Below are 26,461 nucleotides of genomic sequence, written 5' to 3' on the forward strand. Positions count from 1 at the left end.
TGGCAAGGATGTGGAGAAATTGGAACTCTCATGTGTTGCTGGTGGAAATATAAAATGGTGCAGCTGCATTAAAAAGTTTGGCAGTTCTTCAAAAAAATTAAACAGAATTACCATATGATCCAGCAATTCCACTCCTAGTATATATACAAGGTGAATCAAAAACATATGTCCACACAAAAACGTATACACAAATGTTCATTGCAGCATTATTCATAGTAACCAGAAAGTGGAAATAATCCAAATGTCCATCAACTCCTGAATGTATAAACAAAATATGGTATATCTATACAATGTAACATTATTCAGCCATATAAAGGAATTAAGTACAGATTCATACTACAATATGGATGAATCTTGAACATATTATGCTAACTTTAAAGAAGCCAAACATAAAAGGTCACATATTATATGATTCTATTTATAAGAGATGTCGGGAATGCTATAGGCAAAAACCATAGAGACAGACAGTAGATAAGTGGTTTCACAGGACCAAGGTAGTGAGGGAAATGAAAAGTGAGTGCTAATTGGATATGGAGTTTCCCTTAGGGGTGACGAAAATGTTCTGGATTTAGATAGAGGTGATGGTTGCACAATTTTGTGAATACATTAAAACCACTGAATTGTACATTTTGAAAGGGTGAATTATATTGGGAGCTTTTATTTATGTCTCAAGTTTTAGTTACTATATTTTTCCATGACTACTCTACAAATTAAGTTCTAATAAACCATAATATAAATTGCAAAAGCATATTGTCATCAAAGCACATATTTATATAGTTTGTTCCTAAAAAGAAAAGGAGCTTCATAATTAGTCTTATAGTTGGCATGAAATCTTCCCAGTTTTAAGTATCAGTGCAGAGAGAGATACTGAGTCCAAGATTTCTCTCAGGTTAAAATATGAAGGAAAAACATTAGTTCATTGTTTCTGTTCTCTCATTGACTTGATATGGACTCTTCTCATTTAGAGTGACCGGACAGTTATTGTTCTGAAATTGAGGAAAGAATCCCAAGTACTCTAACCAAAGTCTTATGTTTGTTTTCTCTTTCTTTCCCAGGTGCTACCTTTCCCAAGCCAGGTGGTCTACAACAGAGTAGGCAAGTGTGGGAGTCGTACTGTGGTCTTGCTTCTGAGAATCTTGTCAGAAAAGCACGGATTCAATTTGGTCACATCAGACATTCACAACAAAACCAGGCTTACTAAAAATGAACAAGTAAGTTGTCTTTGCCCATGGTTAGATTGTACCTTGTGTCAATTCATTTGTGTAATTAGTGGGTGTCTTACAAGACATCCCTCAAACACCCTAACAAATACCAGAGTTGCAATGTCATACTGTATTTTTACCAGTGTGTGGAAGGAAATTTAAGTTAAAGATTCTGAAGGAAGTCTTTAAACAGGAAGTTTCCCCAAAGTATTCCTTTGGGGAATACTCATCAATACTTTTACCAAGATGGATGAAGGACAGTGTATACTCATCATTGTCTATTTAGCTAAAATTAGCAATGCGTAATTCTCAAATAGTTATACTACTGAGCTACAAATAATGCTGACTTCCTGACAACAAAAACAGAAAACTATTTTGATATTTTTTTCTTTTGCTTTTCTTTCACAACTGCTCTAAGTTTTTATGGTTATAATAAAGAGAAAATTCTCTTTGGGCCAGAAATCTGATTGGATGATAGGAGCATGAGCTTCTTATAATGGATAAGCTCAGGGGATCTTGAGCTTCCAAAGCAGCATTTGGTATATTCAATGGAAGCCAAAGAATTACCCATTTCCTGAGAAGAATTCAATCTCAATGTAGCCAAGTCATACAAGTGGACATGTTGCCATTGGTGCAATTCAGTTTTAGTGCGGATATGAAGGAATGAGAACCAGAGGAGTCAATGATGTAAATCCTGATGCAAGGGCAGGGGAAGAGAAGATGTGATGTCCCAGCCTAATCAGTAAGGCAGGAAAAAGGGGGAGAATTCTACGTTGCTCTGCACATGTTCCTATTCAGGACTTCAAGGGATTGACACACTAGGGAGGGTGGTCTACTTTACTTTGTCAACTGTTCAGATGCTAATCTCATCTGGAAACACCCTCACAGACACACCCAGAAATACTATTTAATCTGGGTACCCTTTGGCTACTCAAGCTGACACATAAAATTAACCATCACACCACCCAATGAGTACAGAAATTTGTGTAATAAACGGGGCATATGGTTTACTACCAGATTGAAACCATAATTATGGAAATTTTTACCCATGTCCACTTCTTTCTGACACAATCCTCACCTTTGAGGCATTCAAAACCTCCCAACAGAAGGAATCTCATTATTAATTTACAATATCCCATCTTTCTCTTTTATCTTGGGGGGATAGCAGGACCTTTTAAGAGTGTTACTGGCTAGTGGTACTTTCAGTAAAGCCAGTATGTTCAGTGTCTTCCAGTGTAGAGATCAAAAAGCCCATTCCTTTGAAAACTTTCACTAACGGCTAAGAATCAAACTTGAAAAGTCATTTCCAATTAGCAAAAAATATTTTGAGATCAGCCCTTATAAGTTGTGTAGTAGACTTTCAATAGAAAAAGTACACTTGGTGACATTTAAGGATATCACATTTTATGAATAACTTTAATAGAACTAGGTTCTCTTTCATTTCCTTACCTGATCAAAAAGCTCATCTGATCATGCCCTGTCACTGCCTGAAAGTGACTATAGATAATTAGCCTATGTTACTTTGATGTTATTATAATTATTAAATTTGGTTTTCGTTGGAGTCTAGGCCCTTGGGTCTGTGTATCAGATTATATTTATTCCTACACCTGAAGAGTGTGTATGCCCAGTTCTCAGATGCCTCATAAAACACTGTAACTTGATTTTAGTGCCCACTGCTGAAAGGGTACAAACAACCCAGAGAGAACAGGACAAAGGTAACCAAAGTATGAGACACTGTGGTGTTCTGGAATGCACTAGAAGAGAGAGGACAAAATATGGTCTTTAAATATACTGGGGCTTTGCACCTACTTTGTTTCCTATGAGAAGCAAACATGAGAAAACAAAATACAGTTATAACTGTCAAGTGAAGCATGTTAGATTTTAAAATAATAACTTGCTAATGGTATATACATTGTTAAACCTAGAAAGGGTTAAAGACAAAGTCATTCTCCTCCTCTAAAAGAGAGGTTAGCTCTCATCTGTTTGGAATGATTGGCTTGTCTGGAAGCCAGGGAACAGACTAGACAATCTTTTAAGGTTCTTTCCAGCCCTATGATTCTGTGATATATTTATACAACTTCTAGCATAATCTGTGTATGGTGCAGTTGAAACACTTCTGATTCCTGTGGTCAGTGTGACCTGGAATATATTTCATGACTTCATTATTCCAGATTCCTATTAAATTATAAGGCATGTCTTAAAAACTTCAGGGAATGATAAGGTAGAGAAAAAACAAACAATTTGGACATGACAACAAACATAACGAGTGACAGCTGCTTCTCTGCAGCTCACTGACTGGTATGACATGCAGAGAGAGCCAAGAAATGACAAGAACCCAACTTCCAAAAAGCTCAAGAATGCTTAAAAGAACTCTTTCCCATTATATGCATCCTTTTTGCTTAAGTTACAAAGTGCATAAAACAAGCAGAGGGAAAAAAATATTATTTTAACCTAATATACTGAAGAAATAATTTGCGGTAAGAATAGCTCTGCTGCTTGATAATTTATTAAAGAAAAAAGGAAGATGTGATTTAGGAGATGAGTTAACATTTTACAGTCAGTGGTTCTCAACCTTTAAGCAAACTCTGGAAACATGTTCTCATGGAAACATTGTTCCCCATAGTTAGAAACAAACCGACTTCAGGTGTAGCAGGAGTTAAACAGGCCCTTGGGGGCTGGCCGGGTCTCTCTCCACCATGTAGAACATTTCTTTTATGAGAAAATGTGTTCCAAGTTCCCAACTACTGACTTACAAATGAACTTTGGAATAGTATCCACTCATAGAACTGGAATTATCTATATCATTCCATTCATACACAGAGGCACTTCTTGGGGTCAGAGTCAAATTCGTGCATACATTTCTCCCTGGAGGCTAACTGTCATAACACATGCATCCACGCATGTGCGCACATGTATGCGGGGGCAGATTACTGAATTTAACTAAGTCTATTTAATGAAATAAGATACTGGAGGGATTATTAAAAAGAAAGGAGAGCACAAAGACACCAAATGTTACAACACCAATAAAAATCCCATTAAATCTGCCCTTATAGAAACAGAAAGACCATTGAAGTTTATATTTTTAAAACTCTACCTGAAGAGAAGAGCGGGGACACCTGCTGCTGGCCAAATGCTGGACCTTTTCAGGGCATATGATATAAGCCCTTGATGACATCATCCCACTTATACTCTGAAACCAGATTTCAGTTTCTTGGGCTGGTTTAGATAATCTCTTGGAAAATGGAGATTATATACAATTTGAAAGATAGGGAACTATTTTCCAGAAGACATGAATGTGATCTCCAAAAGCCTTATAATCACCTCTTTCAAATCATTGCTCAGAGTACAGCAAAGGTCAGAGTGCACCACAACACATCATGGATATAAAGGATTCAAAATTATTTCATTTTTGTGGGAGAGGGGCAAAAATTCTCAGCATGTGAGCCGAAGAGAACAAGAGAGCAAATAATTTTACTATTTTTATTTATGTCAGAGCTACTGAAAATTGCAAATTAGAAACAGCACCTACTACATGCAAATTATTTTGCTTCATTACTTCATTTAATTCTTTTGGACCAAAAATTATACCAGTGAATGGGTATAATTCTTTATTTTATGGATGGGAAAATTAAGACAACTAGATTAAGTCACTTCAAATGTAATATAATAGATATAATAGAATGACTGCTGCTTAGACTTGAACCTAGGTCTTCTTGAATCCAAAGCCATTCTCCTGATGTACTGTTTTCCCATTCTGGCTGCACAGCAGAATCTCCAGCAGAGCCTTATGAAACATAAAGTTACAATGGCCCTTCTCCTGGAGATTCTGGGATAGAGTCCAGAAAACTCTGTAGTTTTTTTTTTTTTTTTTAATGAAATGTCACACCAGGCTAGGAATCCTGTCAAAACTATCATATCAACATTTCCCTAAGTGTGTTCCTAAAAATCTTACCCCTGAGACACTGAAAAAAATTTTTTAAAGAAAATATCATGGTTAAATAAATTTAGGGAATCCTGCCTCGGCCCCCCTCTGGGAAATTTATACCAATCGTTCACATTTTAAAGACTGAGAATTCTTTCAGTTAAAAACAAAATTAATAGTCTATTGAACTGTCCTTTCCTTAGAGTTCCCAATCTTAGTTGGCCAGGGAAGTCTTTATGAATGTTTGTGGCTGTCACGTGCATCAGACAAAACTCAGACTTCCAGCTTGGAAAATGCTGCACTAGCCTCTTCTTTTCCTTCTGCCAATCATGCCAGGAAAGGCTACTCTTTCACTATAAACTTCACATCTGCTTTGACTCTATTCAAAAGCTATTCAAATGATCAAAACCTTGAAAAGTATTCAAAGAATGGAAAAGACAGAGATCCTGTGCCCATCCGCTTGAGACTGCTTTCACCTCTCGGTCAAAAAGAGAATTGCTTCACCATATTTTAAACTTTCCTTTGCCTTGCTCTCGCCAGTTGCAAGCTCTAAGCCTGTATAGCATCACAACTCCAAAAAAGGAAAACTCACCTACAGAAACCATGTTGTATTTGAAGATGGTTTAGAGGCCATGGGGGCTCCTGCCAGGTTTCCCTATGGCAGGGGCATCTGGCCTCTATTTACTAACAAAGGTTCACTTGCTTCTTGCTGGAGCTGGTCTCACTATTGTGTCTTCATTCATTTTGGTGAATATTTATGGAGGACATACTAATAACTCTGTACGTTGAACACCAGACAGCACACTAGATGTTTGTGCATCTTATTTCTAATCCTTTCATCAACAATATTAGGAAGATATTACCATCCCATTTTATGGGAAGGAGCAGGTGTTCAAGAAGAATAGGGAAGAATAAGACTTGCAAGGAAACTGGGGTCAAATCCTAGAGAACTCTGAATGCTAGGCTGACGAGGAGGAACTTTATTCAGTGGACAGTGGGAAGCCATTAAATAAGTTGTTCTTAATCATTATAGGCATCAAAATCTTGGGAGTTTTTTTGTTTTTTTTTTTTTTTTCCTTGGGAGCTTTTTCACGACACATGTCTCCTGGTCCTATTACAAAGTACTGAGTTAGACTCTTAAGGGTAGAGTTCTGGTATTTGTATCTTTGGGGAAAAAAAAGCCCAAAGATGTCTTCATGCATAATTCTGATGAAGAATCATCACACAAAAGGCTCTAATTATTGGAAAGTTTTCATTTTATTAAGGTGAACCCTCCACTCAGCAAGCAAAGTTCCTTTTTCATCTGAGAGTCTCCCAAACCTCTGAAGTAATGAGTGGTGTCTCCTTGGGAGCCTGCACATTTATCCTGGGAATGTTTCCTTTGCTTGAGACCTATCTGGAAAAGTCTCCGCAGAATGACCCCTAGAGTTTCCTAATTTTATAGTAGTAGAGACATTGTCCACAGGCACCAGAGCTACTCCAACCAGACATTGAAACCAAACCAACAAGATTAGCAGAGAATCTATCGCCAGGTCACAGGAGAGATGAGTTTACCCAACTCTGCAAACAAGGTCTTATCTTGGATTCTTGTAGAAAAAAGCTGAGTCTGCTAAATGGAAACTCAATAGAAAGAAAAGGTAAAAGGAGGAGAAAACAAGAAGGCCCAAAAAATTAGAATGTTTTCTCCTCCCTGACCAATGGTAGTCACAAGATTGATTTTCTCTGCTATTCAGAGCCAGCCTCTTCACCTTATTCGTGTCATTGCTACCCGTGATGGACTTAGTCTTCATTGTAGGCATGTGTTGCCCTGAGTTGAAGGTAGGAAGGCCATCATCCTGCCTGGTTCTAGAAGGGCTTCCCCAGACAAGAGGAAGAGGGAAAGGTAACCTGAGTCTATTGCCATCCTCTCGGTTTCTGAGGTTAAAGGGCCACAGAGTTCTCCTCTGAGCTACTCCTTATTTTCCTTTGATGTATTAAAAGATTAAAAGTCCCTTCTTCACAGATCCTCTGCATTATAAATTCTGTTTGATTTTTACCTTTTTTTAAAACCTCAATTCTAAAAAATAAAAATAAAAATAAATAAAACCTCAATTCTCTTTCATTCTCAGATGACTGTGACTTTAACATCTTCCTTTAGATACATTCCATTTCATAGCACTTTTTTTCCTCCAGTATTTTAAACTCATTCCTGTTCTTGTTAAAATATGCTGTTTTCCCACCTTGAACTTTAAAAAAAATATTTTCTCTGATATTTTAGTGCTTTCGTATTTTATTATTTTTAATGCTTTTCCACCTGCTACCACTTTCTTTCAGTTTTCCAGCACATCACATGAAAGGTAGAAAATTTATATCCCTATAAACCCTCTTTAGTCTCTGGAGTTATTGTGCTAACTGGCCTCTTCCTCCCATTTTAAGAGGTTATGTATAGATCAGAAAGCACCAGGAATGGTGAGGCAATTGCAGCTCAACGATAAAGAGCAGGATTTTTGGAGTCAGACCAACTTGAGTTTGAATCTAGACTCTACCTTTTTCTACCAGGGAGAACTTAAGCTATGTACGTAGTCTTTCTGTGCCTCAGTTTCTTAATCTGTAAAGTGTAGATAATAATACTTAACTTACAGAGTATTTGAGAATGAATGACAGCATGTGAAGAAGGGGCTTCTGGGTATGGTGTATAGCCCAGAAACCACTCAGGAAATGATCATTGAGCATTGCTACCTCTCAGATGTTATAATACCAAGGTGATGAATGCACAAATCTGTCCCAGAAAGGCTCACCTTGTTGCCTGAGAGATAATTCTGTCTTCAGTGAAATTTCTTGACTCCAAAAACACTTTTCTGAAGAGGTTGTCTTCATGCCATAAAGAATTATGGGGCAAGGGTTCTGTGCTAGGCTTTCTGGAAGCATCCCGGCCTCCACCCTCCAGGAGCTTACAATCTGCTTCAAAGCTAGCACACAAACTCACCTATGACATAACATAAAAAGTGTACACCCTAGAAGATCCTCAAAGCACTGTGGGAGAGCAAAGAAAACAACAGGATTTCTAGCCAAAGACAGTCAAAACCAATCTATTTGGCCTCACTTCTGCAGCCAGACTTGTTACCTGCACAGCATTTCCCATCCCCATGAATGAGGACCAACCTGTGTTCAGATGTCACCAGGGCTCTGGAAAGCTCTCTTGACCACTCCCCTTCTGTCACCACCTGGCCACAAGGCTGAGAAGATCCTCCCTCTTATCGTCCCTAAACCTTTCCATCTGTCTTCACTTCCAGTGACTTCCTTCCATGGTCCTCAAACCTCAGTACCTTAGAATCCTCTGGAGGTCTTGTTAAAACGCAGATTGACAAGCTCCACCCCTAAAGTTTCTTCTAATGGGGTTGGTTGGGGTGAGGCCTGAGAATATGCATTTCTAATAAGTTGCTACTTCATGACCTTATCATATCCTAGGGGATTATTGCCCCATCTTTCTAGCTAAACTGTCTGTCTAATTCTTCCCTTTTTCTTCACATTCTCCATCCTGATCTCAGATCACTGGGGTTGGGGGAGCCCTTTCTGACTGCAAATTGCCCATAGCATAATGTTAAAATTCCTCACATGACCTCCAAGGCCCCAATTACCCAGCTCCTACCTTCTTCTCTTGTCAAATCTGTTTTCTGGCAGATCCCACAACTGACCTCCAGCACACAAAACTCCTGGCAGTTTTAATATCCAGGTCATTTTGGGTTTTGTCCTTTGTATCTCCTGTACACTCTGCCTGCAATGCTGCGGGTCCCTTTCTTCACTTGGTAATTCCTGCAGATCCTTGCAAACCACTCAGGAATGCCTCCTTGGGGAAATATTACCTCTCTGTCTGCAGGCAGAGATAGATGCCTCACCTCTGTGCATCCTACCCCATGGTGGTTATTGCATAATGAGACTTGCCTGCCAGTCCACCTCACCCATAAGACCTTAAGCTTCCTGAGAGCAAGAGTCAAATCTTTTATCTCTATAGTCACGACACCAAGCCTGACACAGAGATGGAAGTCAATGGATGTTGAATGAAAGGAGATCCAGGAAAGCTACTTGGAAAGAGGCAGGCATTTTAGTGAGATGAAAAGGTGGTTAGAGTTTGGACATGCAGACAAAAGAGGAAGAACATTCCAGAAGGAGAAGGTTAGGCTGAGCTTGGACACAGCGTGAGGAAGAAACAAAGAGAGGTCTGGTTTGGCTGGCCACAGGACGTCGTGAATGCCAGTTAAGGGTGATAGTGAAGGTAGAATCAACGTGACTTAGCAAGTGATTAAGTACAAAAGTCAGGAAAGACCCAGATCAAATGTAAAAATATGGATAAGATCATTAACCAGGACCACACTCTCCAGAGGTGGGATAGCTGGATAAGGACCAGGGATGGACAAGGACCAAGAGTGTGGTTTGGGCCATTGTGGACTTGGGGACACCATTAGGACACACTCCACTGTCTTATCTTTCTGTGTCTTTACCTTATTTATGTTTTGATCTCCAGGGCCTGGTAAGCGCTCACTAAATGCTGAATGAATGAATGAATGAATGGTGAATGAATGTAGGTGGTGGAATCACAATAAAGGCGAGCAGTGATCCTGCATGAGCCAAGGAAGAGGACAGGTGGTTTCTGGGATGATTTTAGGTAGTGCCATCATCATTCATCATGCCACCCATGTGGATAAGACTCAGGCAAGAGAAGTGACAGGCTGCTGGCAGAGTGGGAGGAACAGGAGGGAACCCTGGGGAAGGGAAGTAGGGGCACGGGAGACCACTGCCTGCCATGAGACCTGGATAAAGTCTTAGTATTTGTGAAGACAGTCAAAGGACATCTTGACTGTGATGCCTTAAGCCTGTGCTAGCGGTGCTAGAGCTGGATGTACTCTCCGACTTCACTGTACTAATGCAATAAACATGAGCATTAGTAATTTCCTTCTATGTTTAAAGGTACATCTAGAGAGAGTTATGCACTGTCACTGTTAATCCATTTCTCCCCATGAAACAGACAGCTTTATGACTATTATGGCACTATCTCCAAATCTAACCACTACTGTTCTCCCGTTCAATTTAACACATTGACATGTATTTAGAGAATGTAATATAATGTTGAATATGTGAGAGAAACAGTTTTTCTTCTGACCCGTTCTTCCAGTCTTCCTGTACAATACCAGGGGGCTTTCTCATCTTACTCTTATCCTTGCAGAGAAATAGTTGAATAAAAATAATCCAGAGATCTAAGCATGAAGTGGTCTTTCTGTCAAATATACACACAGTGAAGAGTTATGTGTCTAGGGCAGATATGCTCAGATGTCTTTGGCTGTGCTTCCAAATCTGTAATTCTGTTTGCTAGGTCCATCAAAAATGAAAATTTACATTGTGACCAAGCAGGAAGTTCTATTACCAAAAACAAGGTCTGGGACATGCAGGGGGATTGCCGGGGGTACATAGAGGATAAACAACAGATAAAGAGGCAGGATTCAATTTCCTTTTACGCTCCAGCTGGAGGACAGACAGCCCATTACTTACCCACGCCTGCCACTGATGAACAGAGCACAGGTTATGAACTGAAAGTCGTTTACTTGTAAAATTCAATTTCATTTCTTTAAACAATCATTGTGAGCGTGAATGTCTAAAGGTTTTAGACCTGAGGTCCTAGTGTAACAGTCTGTAATGCAGGTACTAGTTGGAGCTAATGCATTCAATAAACATTTATTGAGCATTTCTGTATGTGTTAGCCCCGTGCTGGACATGAGGGACCAAGGCAAAGCTGGGTTTTCTGTCCTGCTTGACACAAACTGGGATTTCCAGACTCTGGTTTTATTGTTGCTGCTACTAAGGCTAACACATAAACGATCACCTTTGTTTCAGCTTTTTCGATGGACTAGTACCTAAAAGATGCTGTACTGCTGATGCACATCCCAAGTGGCAATTTTCAGGGCACTCTTAAAAAGTTCCACTGTGTGTCAGTATTGACAGGGCCAATTAGAAACTCAAAGGAAAATGGAATTCAGGAAGTCAGGGAGTCGTAAGAATGCTTGGAATTTCTAACAGATTTTACTAAACATTTTCTGTATCATGACATGTTCCAGAAGACCATAAACGTTAGTTTATTCTCATATAAACTCCTCTTTGCCTTGCCGATCACTGCAAATAAATACTTCAGGTGACCACCCACCAGAACCCCAAGAAGTTTTGGGTATTTGTGTCCCTGTAAAATATTTGCTTTGTAAACTTTTGTAATCAAAGAGGAAAATCATGAGGTGTTGCCTCATTTGATTCCTACTGTTAAATTCTGCAGAACTGGTTTCCAATATTTCTGTAGATCTCAGTAATATCATGATAGAAATGCAAAATAATGTTTAATCTCTTGTCTTGGTTTGACTTTTAAAGGAAGGGAATAAAGACATTTTTTTTGAACTTGCGTTTCAGTACGGCCACACACTGAATTCTCCAGTTAAAATGACTTAACCTGTCACATTGTTTTCATGGTAGCAATCACCTAAATTAAATATGGGACTATAATTTGGGTAGCAGTTTTAGGCTTCTTCAACAAGAAGTCTAATGTAAAGTTCATAGATGCTGCACAAAACACAGCTGTTTGGCCCTGGTCCAAGAGGTAATAGCGAGGATAAAGGAGTAGGGAACATAACCTTTAGCTTAATATAGTTTGGTAAATTAGATCCTATATATGCTAATTTTGTACTTTTTTTAATAGATGGAACTGATTAAAAATATAAGTACTGCCGAACAGCCCTATTTATTCACTCGACATGTTCATTTCCTCAACTTCTCAAGGTAAGATATTTTCCAGCTTAATGGTTCTTTCATTTCTTTTTAGTACTTAAACTCCTTCTAATGAACAATTATTTTAGAATCTACTTTCCTTTTCAAGGTGGTGTAATTGCCCCTGAAAAGACTCTTTAATCCATTTATTATTGCCGTGGAGGGATCCAAATTTGAAATATTTGGACAGAAGCTTCATTTCTCTCTAAAATACTAATCTTAAATCTCTTGAAAACTTGAAATAATGTTAATGCAAAGCCATTTGACCTGACAGTTCCATTTTAAAGAAAAAATCGGGTAGGTATTGAAACAAATAAACTAAGAGGCAAGAGATGGGTATGTGAACAGAAATATTTCATTGCACATTTTTATACAATTGGAACCCACACAGTACTCTGGGAATAGCTGAGTAGTGGAGTCATGTGTCTTACAGGATCCAAAATGTGAGCACTGGCCTCTCTGCCTAACTTTTTAACACCCTATTTGATAATTCTAAATCATGCACGTTTGACGCTGATGGGGGGGTGGGTATTTTAGAACTCTGTTTTTTTCTTCAGGGACCTTCTGATCATAATGTAAATCTTCAAATTTAGGTTTTTAGACTCTTGATCTGCTAAGTTGCTGACTTCCAGTTCTGGGCATTCTTTTCCTCCTTTAGCCTGACTCCCCTTGTCACTGTGCTTTACTATAAATCAGCAGATCTCAGATTCCTGCTCTCTTCAGGCTGGCCCACGTCTGTGTTCATGGTTGGTATGGGCTGCCAGAGCCCTGGGTCTAGCAGCAGATATGCTGAACAGCCCGGGACCCCTGGGCCTCCCTCCTCCTCCAACTGACAGGCACCTGCCTTACTGCTACAGTTCCCCTGGGGATAACAGGACCTCACAAGTCTGCAAGAGAGCAACAGAGGTCCTGCTAGCTGAAGCTGGCCTAATGCCCAGCCCCCCTCCATCCTCCACCCCCACCCCCCACCCAGGGCCAGACGCCCAGAGAGGCTGACACTCAGAGAAAGACAGGGCTCCCCTGAGTGTTAGCTGCTCCAGCAGTTCACATCTGAGCTGCTCAGAGTTGGCTCAGTTGCCCTGCCACAGGATGCCTAACAGTCTAGGGACTGGGAGGAGGTTTTAGCCTTCAAAGGACTTCCCTGCTGTGCACCAGGCCCTGTGCAAATCAAGTATAAAGCGAGATTCTGCAGAGCAAGTTATGGAGCAGCAAAGAGAAGGTGCCACCTTATCTTTAAAAGCAAGTTCCCGGGTAGCCCCGGTGGCGCAGCGGTTTAGCGCCGCCTGCAGCCCAGGGTGTGATCCTGGAGACCCTGGATCGACTCCCACGACAGGCTCTCTGCACGGAGCCTGCTTCTCCCTCTGCCTGTGTCTCTTCCTCTCTCTCTCTGTCTCTATGAGTAAATAAATAAAATCTTAAAAAAAAAAAAAAAAAAAAAAGCAAGTTCCCCCTGAGATTTCCCCACCTACCTGCTAACCAGAGTTCCCTTGGACGGTGAGTAAGTGTAGAGAACACCTGCAGATCAACCTCAGTGACTCAGTAGCCAAGTGCTTTTCCAACCACATTTGGGGAGTGGCTTGTGACTGGATTGTCTGGGGTATGCACCCTGCCTCTCACTTCCAGTCGGCCAAGAACATATAATTAGACATAACTAGATAACAAAGTTATCTTGTTAACTATTTCAGGCATTGTCTTATAACTTGCAGAGAGCAAAGCATGGCCCCCCTGACCCTTGCTTTTCTCATGAGTTTCCTTCTGCATCACCCCTGACATCCTCTAACCTCATGATTTGACTCTTCTTGCTTCATGGGTCAAATTCTTACAATCAAAACAAATTGCAATGTAACGAATTTTAATAATTGACTCAAGACAGTATGAATCTCTAATGAGAAGCCAAAGTTAGTACCTTAATTGAGTCAGCAGAGCTGAGCACAGAATGGTAACCATACTTTATCATGGCCTCCACTATTGAATACATGTCTGAGAATTGTTAAATTTTGATCAATTTCATCATGAGAAAGAATTGATAAGTACCTTTGAGAAGACACCACATCTGCAGAAAACAGTATTGGCCTGGCTGCCAGGACCTCTAGGTATGAGACCTTCCCACTGACCATGACTCTGGGCTAGCAATTTCATCTTTGGGTGAGGATGGGAGGTCTCTATTTTCCCATCTATAAGATATGAACAAGTCCTGCCCACTCCTACCTTGTAGGGATGCTCCAAACATGTGAATGAAGGAAAGCCCTTCAACTTCCTTCAGAGAAGAATATTACATATATGCAAAGTGGAATTTATTTTTTAAGCGGAAGTCATTTTATTTGAAACAAGTCCAGACATATATTGACTATTATGCACACTTAAAAAAAATGTGTACCAAAACCAATCATTCTTAATAAATAACAGCAATTTATCCTTGAGCAAAATTGAAACATATATTCCTATATTCCTTATGAAGGAGATTGTTATAAGTAATCTTTCCTCTGATATATCCCAGTAAAGTTTTTTCTCATACTTTCCTGTTTATTTTCAGCTGCAATTACTGCATCACTTTTGATTATTTTTTTTTTCCATCCAGGCTGTGTGTCTATTTGATTGTGTATTAGGAATGATACACAATGTCTTTGACAACTGCTTAGCCTTAGAAAAAATATTTCCTTTGTAGTTTTTAGTTGCAGAGGTCTGTGAAGTGCTCTGCTGCTGCTTCCTAAATACAACTGGCACGATATTACAGAGTGGCATTCAAGAGCATCTCTATAGAAGTCTCACTCTGAGCCTCCAGTTGAGTTCCTGTCCCTGGATAGCCTGGCAGTGTCTCTATAACCTTGAGGGCAGGGTTCAGCTCATGCTCATTTCTCCTTCATCCATTCCATTTTGTTCAATGAACACATTTTTTTGTACTGAGAACCCTCTATCTTCTGTACACTGCTCCAGGATGGGGACCTTCCACAGCGAACTAGAAATATTTTCCTTGTTTTTGGGGAAGTGTATTTTTCTTCCATTAAGGAAGCATGGCAACAAAGTGTGAAGGACTTTAGGAGCAAGGGTCTCGGAGTCCCCTCCAGGGGAGATGGGACGTGGGACGTGCCCTCCCTGGAGGAGGAAGTGTGGAAGGACATTCCAGAACAGAAGCCATTGCTGCTGGAATATGAGGGACAGACCAGTTTACACAAAAGGGAAGGGTGCTCATTGCACAGGGACAAGCATGAGCTAAAGCCAGTCAATGAGAAGGACTGAAAGGAATTCGTAGGTGGGAGCCCACGGGTGGGCATAGTAAAAAAAAAGGATGGCAGTCAAGAGTTTTAAGCAGGAAAAAGGAGACACTGGCCTGAGCAGCTCTGGTCCTTTACAAAGCTCATGCTACCTGCAGGAGCAATCTCATCCTCTCCTGCCATCCTACATGCACAAGGCTGGGGCTTCAGGTATGAGACATCCATGAGCATGAATGGAATGACACACTGAGCCTTAATCCTTTGTGAGATTGTGTTAAATCCATTGAACATGGTAAGTTAAAACACCAGGAAATGTCTTAGATGTAAATGGCAAACTGCGTATACAAAGAAAGCCCTCAGCATATAATCACAGAAAAACCATTAGGTTGGAACATGTTAAGAGGGCTTTCCCATGCTTTTAAAAATGAATTCTATATTTTGAATTGTAAGGCAAAGACATAATTAAACTACTCTGAAGAAACCTAACCTGATCATTGCTGACAGCCATACAGTTGGCTTGGTTCAAGATAATGAGGTTTTTAAGAGAAGAATTGATACTGTAACTTAATATTTTTTGTTGATATTTGATTTCTAATATTCATACATTCTTAACATGCAGCAAGACACTTGCTGGTGAGCGGAATATAAGAATGGAAGTCTCACCTCTCTCTTTATAGGTTGCACACATAAATGTTCTGAACTTCTGAAGCGTATGGTATTATACTAAAACAAATTTCCCATTATTTCTTTTCTTCCATTAAGTACAGCATTTTTATCTAGAAATGTAGACACTCTGAGTGATGCAAAATGCTATCCTGTGAGCTTTTGGTGATTCGAAGGCTGACTTGCTTTACTTATGCATCATCTAGGCATCTTGCTCTGTTCTTCTTTTCCCTAATTTTAGACCTACAAGGACCATTTCACCATATCCAGTTTTATTAATTCAAACATAGGAAGCAAGAGAGATGAGACCAAACTGGTATTTTTGTCATTGTTTTGGAAAAGGCTTTGTGCTAGGGGAGATAAACAACTCTGAACCCAGCAGAAATTTCAGGCCAGTTGGAATTTGTGAGGATGTCCACAATACTGCTCTTTTACATGGTTTTTGACCTGCTTAAAGCTTTGAGCTGGACAAATATTTTCCAACTGGGCTACCTGGAGAATTGAGTCCGAATGACCTTAACCTAAAAGATGCTACTCTCTGTTGTGATGTTTTAGGAGGATTTTTAATATCTGTGTACTCTGGTTTCATGTGTTCGTTCCCAGAGCTAACTGAGATAATTACAATTTTTGAAAAAGTTCAGCCTCTCTGCATCATCGAAATCTCTTTAAGGGCGTCTCAGATCCACCCACTGCAAAGACTGTGACAGTTCAATTTATCTTCCCTTCATCCCTGCTCTTTGTTTGTTGGCTAAGTGTTTTGGGGTGGGGAGGGGAGAGGAGGCAGTAGCTTTCCAGCCTAGAGTCCCCCTCAAGCCCCACTGACATCTTGCAGGGAAGACCCTGGGAAGGTCTGGTTGGGAGCACTGCGAGGTCACAGTACTCCAGGCAAATTACAGCACATATCAGTGTGCTCAATTATTTCAAACTAGCTTCTCAGAGCCCTCTTTCCATGGCATGCTATGTTTCTCATACATGACTCCCTCACTCTCCCTCCCTTCTGCTGCTTTTCCTCATTTATCTCACATGGTGGCTCCAATGCCAACACAAATTCGCAAAAGCAAAACACTTAAAAATAAATCAATCACTGGAGAAGCAGGCAGGGCATGATATGTAAGGGGAAGCATTTTGGACACTTGCTCTCTTCCCTTAATATGAAGCCTTCATGACTGGTGTGAACAGAGGCTGCCCTCTGATGGCACGGTTTAACAAAACAAATCAGATCTGAGCTGATGATGTAATTCGGTCAGGTTCCCACAACTTCTTTCTAAATGTTGACTTTACATTCTCATTAGAGAAGCCATCCGCTTTCGTTCCATGCCTTGCAAATCATTTGTAATGGTGCCAGAAGTCTCCATCTTTGAAGAAGGCATCAAGAGAAAAATTGCTATCAGCAGTTGGTGGATACTTTCTTTCCCGCCTTAAATGTAGCCCAAAAGTTGGATTTTATTCTGTGTAAACGCTGCTGGGCCAATCTTGGGGAAATGGCTTTCTCTCCCTCACTTTCCTCTTTCTCCCATGTGGCTGCTGCTACTGGCCTATTTCTCCCATGAGCCCACCTACCTGCTTTGCTGGCCTGTTGAAGATGAGTATCATCTGACTTTCCCTGAACCTACCTCACAGTGCATGACCAGCAGCCTTTCCCCTGGTAGAGTCATCTTGTCTCCAAGTGGGAGCCCTAATTCCCCGCTGCCCCTCCTTTCACCCCATTTGTCTCCACTTTCCACTCAGCATATGCTTCCACCTCTCTTCTTTCAGGACATGCCACAGAACAGAGTCAGTTCAGTCTCTTCTGCTTGTGTTTTTGTGAAGTGAGGTCCTAACCAGGGCACCAAGAACCCAAGTCCCACTGTCTCCGGTTGTGATGATAGAGGGTGACGCTTCCACCCCATTCTGGCAAAGGACCAGGCAATAAGCATCCCTTCCTTGGCCTCTCTTCTTCCTCCCCAGGCAGCTCCTCACCCTGTCTCCCAAAGAAGCACATCCTTTTCCCTGATGGCTTTTCTCTTACTTTGGAGTGTCTCCTCCCTTACAGACAAGGATCAAAGCTGGGCCTCTCACCCTGGGGTACTTGTCATCTTTTAATGTAGGTAACAACACAAGGATAACCTTTACTTTTAGGTCAGAGGCAAAAGAAGATAATGCTTTCAGTAGAGTGGAAATTGCCAGGAGGCAGTTGCCAAGAGGAAGGGATTGGGATGATAAGAAACCCACAGAGCTTGGGTTTGGGATGATGAGAAAGTTCTGGGGATGGATGGTGGTGGTGGTGATGGTTGCACAACAGTGTGAATGTACTTACTACCACTGAAGTGTACACTTAAAAATTTTATGTGCTGCATGTTTTACTATAATTTTTAAAAAGACATACTTTCAAAAAGTATTCTCAGCCCTAGAAAACAGGGAGGACAAAATAATCTTAATTCTCTAGAATAATTTTGGTCATAAGTCTTATTGTTTATGCAGTAATATTCTAGGGAATGTATCATCAGCAATTTGATGAAAGTATACCAAAAATTCTTACCCATGTGCTTTTTGCATAGCTATCGGAGAAACAGCTCATGTTGTGGGTTAATTGATTAAGTAGTAATGGGGGGCAGATATGGAAGAAAATCCTCAGAATGAGATGTTTAGGAATGCATGAGAAAAAATTAGAACCATGTAGTTATGATTCCAAGAGAATTACATCCTACTTTGGATCTTCATCTTCTCTTCAAAAAACGAAAATAAAAAGAATATGATAAATTTGCAGAGGGTCAGAACGAGACCCACAGGGGTGATCAAAGAGTAGGTAAACGTGACATGAAAAAAAGTCAAAGAAATTGGAAATACCTGCTACTTTGGGATGACTTAAAAGAGAGCTTCAAATATGTAGTCGCTGTGGTGGTGAGCAAGGGTCAAAAGAATGTGTGTTGAGGGAAAAACAAAATATGGCCTGACTCCTCTGCTTTAGTGTGTATGCACGGCACAGAACTTGTCCACCATTATTTAGAGTTGAATAAAGACCAAATTAGAAGTACAGACTAAAAAAATAAAAGGAAATAAGTCTAAAGATAACTGCTAATAAAATTTTCAAGAAGAAACACACACAAAAGAATTTAAGGGATTTAAAATTGAAGCTGAAAAGGCTAAAAGTTTTTTAAAAAATAAAAACATAAAGAGAAGACAATTCTTTATGTTGAGCGGGTCAAAGAAAAGAAATGCGCATAAAGGAAGATTTAGGAGTTTTGGCTGGGGGTACCAGAGACTCCTCAACTATCAGGTTAGCTAATAGGATGGATTTCATCTGAAGCCTCTGGAAATATTCTCTTTAGAGCTGAAAACATAAGGTAGAGTGTCGTGCTGTGCGAGTTTGGGTGGGAGAGCAAAGCATTCTCTCTCTAACATACAAGCAGCAGCCGCAGGTTCAGGGGATGAAGAGACCTCCTAAAGTGACTAGAACTAAACATTGTGAAAGGAGGAGAAATGGACCCTGAGAGAGGGTGGGATGAGGGGGGGCATTTGTTTCTCTGGGACACATGGGTGATATTCTGGCCTCTTTTGCATAACTGACATGGCACCCTAATTTTGGTAGTTTGGGAGTGTCCTAGAGACACTCTAGGGAGCTCTGTGTCCTAGAAAAAGGACTGGGGCCGGGAGCCTGAAACCATCGTTACTGTCGATTTCTGGAAGTGGGGAGAGATATATGAGACGTCTCTCTACAGTTAAAAATTTCGAGAGAGTGCCTGTTACATTATCTGATACTTAACAGTAAATTTCTAAGCCATCTAAAACTTCTGTTTGGGAAAATTATTCTGGAAATCCGGCAATGCACTACGGCGTGCAACTGGAAGCAGGTCATCCATGCTTAAGAAGCCTTGTGGGTCCTCAGGTCTACAGCCTTCGGAGGAAGCTGGCTGTGACCATACTGGAACTATCTCACCATGGGAAGCTGTGCACTGATTCACATGATTGGGCAGTTCCACTAATTAGCAGTGATAGTCATTCTTCCCATGAAGATACAAGTGGAGTTGAGGTTTTCTAAAGCATGATGCAGTTGCTGAGGATTTAATTGCATTCACATCTGTTCTGCATGCTTTGTCTTCCTTGATCCTTAGCTTTATTACTTTAGTTGTTGCTTATTATAGATATGAAACTCAATTACAAAGAAGAAGATACAGCCAGCGTGGTAGTGGCTAGCTGGTTTGGCCCAGGTGACTTATGAGACTAGTTAGTTCCCATGCTCATCCAGCTGCGTGAATGTCACCTGCGTACATCCGGGAATTGACAAGGTTCAGATTGGCAGGCTAACCTTACAAGCAGCATGTTTTCCAAGGTGCAGTAGTCCAGAATGTCATTCGTGCATCCCTGTGCCTGAAATTCCACCCCTGGAGAGTCATTCCTTTTTGTACCTTTGGATTCTTCTCTCTGAAGGTTCTCTTTCAAAATGTAGATAAACTGAGGACAATACTGTGTGAATTAATACACAAAAAAGGATTGGTTGGTGACTTGTTAGGTCTACTTTCCTCTACAGCAGAGCCCTGTGGTAGCAGCAGAAACTTGCCAACCTAGAAGCATACACCCAGGCATTCCTGTCTTCAGTGGTTGAGCACCTATTGTGTGCCACGCACTGTGCTAAGTGACATCGTTCCCCACTCTAGGAGGCCACAGTCTGATGGGGGAGGCAGTGCACATAGTGCTGGGGAGAGGGACTGGGACACGGCATAGTGCTGAATTGCTGAGGGATATGATTGATTCTGGGCTGGGTTTCGAAAGGTGACAGAGTCAGCCAGCTGAAGAGAGATTGGACAGGGTCATGTCTGTTTTCTCTGAGCTCCCTCTGACCCCTGATAGAATGTGGAGGCATTCTCATCAGAAGGTCATGGGGTCATCGGGTAAAAGGAGCTGTGGGTCCCTCAGGAGGTCCCCAGAGTGAGACCGCTGTCCAGAGCCTGGAGTGTTCCCCCAGGCCTCTCAGGGTCATTGCTTCCAGGCGGGTTGAAGAGAAGGGGGAGGAGTCCTTAAGAACAATTCAGCCAATCTCATCATTCTGCCTTGGGCCGGCCTTGCCCCCAGTCTAGCATTCAGAACATCTGTCCAAGCTCTTTATGGAAGGCATTAAAATGGAACACCTAGGTATTTGTTTTATTTTTATCTAAAACCAAAGAGCCATCACTTGAGGATAATTTTACTGATTCTTGTTGTGTTCATAATGTCCCTTACCTTACTACTTCTCTCAATTCTCGAATCTTCTCTCTATGGTTCAGAGCACAGAATTCTGGAGCCAGACTGCCTGGGTTCATTTCCTGGCTCAGCCACAAATGACTCACACTCTCCCTGCCCCACATGTAAATGGGGGTGATTATGGTTTCTGCTCCGTGGAGATGTTGTGAGGCTTCTATGAGTTGGCCACGAAAGGCGTTGGCAACAAAGTGATTTAATAAATGCTGTGTGTGTTTAATAAACCTTGGCTAATATTACCCACTTCCTGTAGAGCACCTTATCTGAGACTGTTTGAATCAGAACGGAGACTAGGCACCGTGTCACCCAGCGAGGGAATCAGAATTTATCAAACATTCTGGGAGGGCCGACCACCTGCCAGTGTGTCTGTGCCAGACCCTGGGAATACAAAACCCAGCACAGCATGCTCCCGCCCCCAGGAACTCACAGCCTAGTGAGAAAACACAACAACATCTACAGCTCGCTGCTGACAAATCCAGTCTTTTGCGTAGTGCCGCGCGGCCAGCAGTGCTACCAGACTCCCAGCAGGTACCTGCACAGGCATTTCCTGCACAAAGTAAAAGGCCGGTCAGGAAACACCGCTTGCAGTTTACGTGGTTCACTGGTCCCTTAGGGGATGGGGTCCTATAATGCTAATTTAAGAACTAGAGGGGAAACAGTGTCTGAAGGGGGCTTTATTCTCCTCCAGGACTGATGGGTTGTAACCAGCTCTGTGTTTGTGTGCATGTGCTAGGTTTGGAGGAGACCAGCCTGTCTACATCAACATCATTAGAGACCCCGTCAACCGGTTTTTATCTAACTATTTTTTCCGCCGATTTGGAGACTGGAGAGGGGAACAGAATCACATGATCCGCACCCCCAGCATGAGGCAGGAGGAGCGCTACCTGGTAAGTCCTCTGGTGTCCTCAAGAAGCGGTCCCTCCCCTGCCCTGGGCCCACCCCTGGAAGCTGGGGAGCTCTCCCTCTCCTCCTTCCCTGTGGTGCTCCCGTGGCATTTCTGTGGCACACTCTCCAGGGAGGAAGTTTCTGCCGGTGAAAAGCTAATTGTCCCAGATGACCCAGATCCTGACAACATCTTCTCAAATGACTTTCTAACCTTGTTTTTCTTGGTTGGTATTTAGCATTAGGTTTTAGAGCCTAGAGCAGAAATAACCCTTCCTAGGCTAGCCTGACCAGCACTATTGTCGTTTAAATGTGTTTGGGAGTCTCTTAGAGGGTCACAAAGTGTTTTCCTATATAAGGGAGTGGTGTTTTCAGAGAGGATCTTAGATTCCATAAAAGACGTGGGCACAAGTGTGACCGTTTACAGGTCACCTGATGTCAAGTCTGGGTTCTTGCCGTCACAGCACAACAGAATCAGGCCATCTTGGCAGCGACCATCTGATCTTTCTGCACCCTGTTTGGGGACCCTCAGCTCCATGGTGGTGTTAACTTTGACCCCAGTAGCTGTTTCCATAGTGCAGAGTTAAGAACAAAACCAGAGGGCTGAGTTACACATCTTTCCACCAGCACCAGAGCAAAAGTACATTTCTCACCTGTTTGTGGCCTAAATTGACAAAAACTTGCTGAGTAACTGAGAGCCTGTGGTGAGGAAGTGGAAATCATAGTCTCTGTGTTGGAGGGAGCCTATTGGGGTCACACAGACCCATCCTGGGCTATCAAGCACAAGCAGAAGGAGAAGAAGGTAATGAGGGGTCAGTGTAAATCTGTTCCCAAGGTGGGAGAGTGAGGCAAAGCCGGAGCCCACTGCTGCCAAAGCCAGAGAGCATCCTTGTAGCTAAGGAAAAGTGTTGTTTCTCACAGGTCCAGCCAATGACCAGACTTCTCTTTCCTCATCTAAATTTTTAAAATGCAATAAAAGTATGTGTTTGGAGGATGGGAGCATTTTGGATGTTGTCACTTAATATGCCTTAAAATCCATGAGTGGAGTTGAGAAAACTGAGATGCCTAGAGGTTGTGTCTTATCTGTTGCAAAACAAGTCACTCATAGAAGGGCCAAGACCAGAATCTAAGCCCCGACACTCACCATTGAGGATTTGTTTGGCTACCTAATGCTTTAATGAAAAGTATTTTTCAAGTGGCTTTTTATTTTTTTTGAAATTTTGATGGCAAAAGCTCAAATTTTTTTCTTTAAACTACATGTTATAAATATGGCTATATAATTTTTATTCAGTGACAAGTACATTTTCAGGGTAGAGAACCACTTACCAGTGATTGTAGGCAGGCCAGGTCCAAAGACTCGGTAGGGGGTGGGGGGGTCTCCGCAGGACCAGCCAAGAGAATCCTTGGCATGATGCAGGATGGAAATCAAATGCAAGCCAGCAGGAGGTGAAAGCAGAGTTTATTGAAGATATATAGAAACAGAGATATAGACGGAGCGTCCTAGAGACTTGGGAAGGAAAGAGGGACTCCTGTCTTTGCTTGGAGTCTGGGGTTCCTGTTGGCGATTATGGTCTGGTGCATGTGTCCTCTCAGACCTCCAAGAACTGGTCAGAACAAGACAGGGTCCAGGTGTCCTTCATAAAACACTTGTTCTCTGAAGCCAGTGGTCTTGGCGTGGAGATATCTAGCGCCAGTGCTCTCGAATGTGCACATGATGCCTCTGCTTGGTCACTCCTTAGATATCATCTGTTGTGCCAGGAAGCTCCAAAGATAATCATTATCTCTTTGTCTCTTACAAGGAGGACATACCTGAAAATAAGACATGTATAGGGAGGGGTACAAGTCCTAGCAAGAATGGAAGCTAGAAAAGAAGCAAAGGGGGAAAAAACCCAGCCTTTTCTTTCATGGGGTCCCTGCAGTGGGTGCATGTGTGGCTCAATCAGAGATCAGCCGGGAGAACAGTGTGGCTGGTGTAGAGTGAGGGGTGGGGACAGGAAGGTAGCAGGAGGTGAATTCAAAGAAGTAAGGGTTGGAGACATCAGATCATATACAGCCTGTGAGTCCCTCCAATTTCTCTAAGTGAGCTGGGAAGTGACCTGAATGACCTCAAATCGAATACACCTTCATCAGTGATTCTTTGTCTTGAATCTCAGTGAGAAAGCCTGAGCCCTTCTCCCAGCAGGGGACATGTCATCCCATCAGCCTTCAGATATCCTCAGCAATTCTCCTCCTACTTTCTAGGAGTCAGAACCTCCCTCCTGCTCTAGACCTGTATCTGGCAGATCCCTGGATGCTTTCCCTGAAAGTCTTACAGGGCTCCTCACACTCAAAGTTTCCACACGGCTCTATTGAAAATGGTGTTTGTGGGATGGTGACCCCAGAGTTACGCAGTGCACAAGCTACACAGCTGTACAGGGAGGTCCTGATGTTCTCCCTCTGTGCTCTCAAAGTTCTGTGCTGGTAATATCATCTCTCTGGGTGATATAGTGTCTTGACTTCTCTCCTCCCAACATTCTATAAGCAACTTAAGGACAGGATAGGACCAGAGTTCCATCTATGTCCTTGGCACCCAGAAGAGGGGCTGAAATATTGGAGGCCCAAATAGCATTCTACTTACTAGATGACAAACACGTATTAATAAGGAAGTAGAGGGCAATTCTCTAGGTTTTTCTATCATGTTTTTTGCCATCCTGTAAGTCATTGCACATAACATACTCTTCACACAGTCACACACACACAATAAGTTATAATCATTAGCAGAGAAATTGTAAACAGGAGAGAAAAAAAATAATGCTTTAGTTTAAAAAAAAAAACAAAACAAAACCATAGAGTGGGGCACCTGGGTGGCTCAGTGGTTGAGCACCTGCCTTCGGCTCAGGGTGTGATCCTAGGGTTCTGGGATCAAGTCCCACGTTGGGCTCCCCACAGGGAGCCTGCTTCTCCCTCTGCCTGTGTCTCTGCCTCTCTCTCTCTGTGTCTCTAAAGAATAAATAAATAAAACATTTTTTAAAAAAAGCATGGAATATTGAAAGTTGGTAGTTAAGGCAAGTCTTCTATGTTTGAAGAGCAGGTTATGTGCCTTTATGGTGTGATTTGAGAGATTCTGGGGAAATTTCCCTGCCTATAATTCTACCCTTAGAGATTTGTAGGGGCCCTCTTTCCAAATGTGAGCGCTGTGTCCTGGGAAGGGCCTGTGTCCGATGAGCTCATGTCATTCCTTGGCAGGGCCCCAGCAGGAGAACACTGGGCTCCCCAAAGCAACAGAGGGAGAAATCAGGGGAACAGGGAATCCAGAGGGGAGCCCAAGGGACACGTGACTCCTTCATGACCTGGCCCCAGCCTGACCCAGTTAGAAGACTCTTTTCTTGTTCAAAGGATAGTTTGTTTATTTGGAAGAAGACGATCTATTGCCTTTTTTTTTTTTTTAATAGCTGAAACTTTTTATTTCATCTCTTGGTCCATTAAATCCTTGAAATAAAACTGCCCCCTTTCAGAGCCTGTCCTCATTTTGGCAAGCCTGGGTGGTCAGTTGTTTGACTCAAAAGAGGGTGTTGTTTGTGTCTCGGTGGGGTGTATGGCAGCTGTGAGGAGACCGCTGTCCCCTCAACGAGGCCCTCCCTGGAGGCGAGGGCCTGAGAGGGGATGCACAGCGTGAACCCACACCCGAGGAGGCAGGCGTGGCAGGCCACCCGCTCAGGGCTGTGAGATGAGACTTCTCTCCGAACACTGCACGCACGTAGAGTCACGGGGGCTGGCCCGAAATGGGTCTACTGATGTACCCACATTATTCCAGATCTTAGTGCTCAAAGCCATTCACTTTATCCAGTTGCCAAAAATCAGGCAGTTCTGCTCCTGGCCCTGAGCCTTGCAGAGCTGCTTAGCATACAGCTGAGAGAGGGCCAGGGCCTCTGAGCCTGCCCAGGGGGTGAAATAATATCATCTTGTGATGCGGTTTGGAAGAAAGTGAAAAAGGTTAAAGGGATCATAGGATTTGCAGGGTCCCTGGAGGTCATAAGGAAACTCTTGTTTCACAGGTGTAGGAATGGGGCCTGTGTCTAGGGGTGGGTCAGAGGCCCTGCCAGAAGTAGAAGCCTGGCCTCCCAACTCCACGGCTATATTGTTGGATCACTTGGACTTTAGGTTTTACTTCCTGCATGGTAAAAGGAGAGGAGGACTGGGCTGGGCCAAGTCCTATGCTTTTTGTGCAAAATCATTTTGTCTGACACATCTTTACAAAGACACAGCTGTTATAACGTTTTTTCCCCCCAAAATATTCAAGCATCTTATAGCTATTTCCCATTTTTCTGGAAACAAATAGATTTTCTAGAAGTTTCTATTTCTTTCCAAACCATGCTTCACTTGTATCCGCCAAAAAAAAATTTTTTTTAGATAAATTATTGCTATAATGGATACAAATTCAACTTATAGCAGCCACGCCATGAAAAGGCAGTTCTCTTAGGCTCATTTTTCTTTGTCCAGAGTCAGAAAATTGGCTGCCCAGTGCAGTGGTGGCTACCTTCTTTTTTGGTTTTAGAATCATACAGTGGGACAGAGCTGAGTGCAGGCATACTTGGATGCATCCCAGC

At 42.1% G+C, this 26,461-nt stretch overlaps 1 protein-coding gene across 2 annotated transcripts in view; it reads left to right on the plus strand.

Annotated features, from left to right (window-relative positions):
* Positions 1-26,461, plus strand: part of UST (uronyl 2-sulfotransferase) — a 304,369-nt gene that overhangs the window by 171,033 nt on the left and 106,875 nt on the right. For both annotated transcript variants that reach the window (XM_077896447.1, XM_077896449.1), the window contains exons 3-5: positions 1,056-1,211; positions 11,837-11,916; positions 21,727-21,880. In XM_077896447.1, the coding sequence (XP_077752573.1) occupies positions 1,056-1,211; positions 11,837-11,916; positions 21,727-21,880 (390 nt within the window). The remainder of the gene's footprint in view (positions 1-1,055; positions 1,212-11,836; positions 11,917-21,726; positions 21,881-26,461) is intronic.

Source organism: Canis aureus, chromosome 1 (assembly GCF_053574225.1).
Source record: "Canis aureus isolate CA01 chromosome 1, VMU_Caureus_v.1.0, whole genome shotgun sequence".
Taxonomy (NCBI): Eukaryota; Metazoa; Chordata; class Mammalia; order Carnivora; family Canidae; genus Canis; species Canis aureus.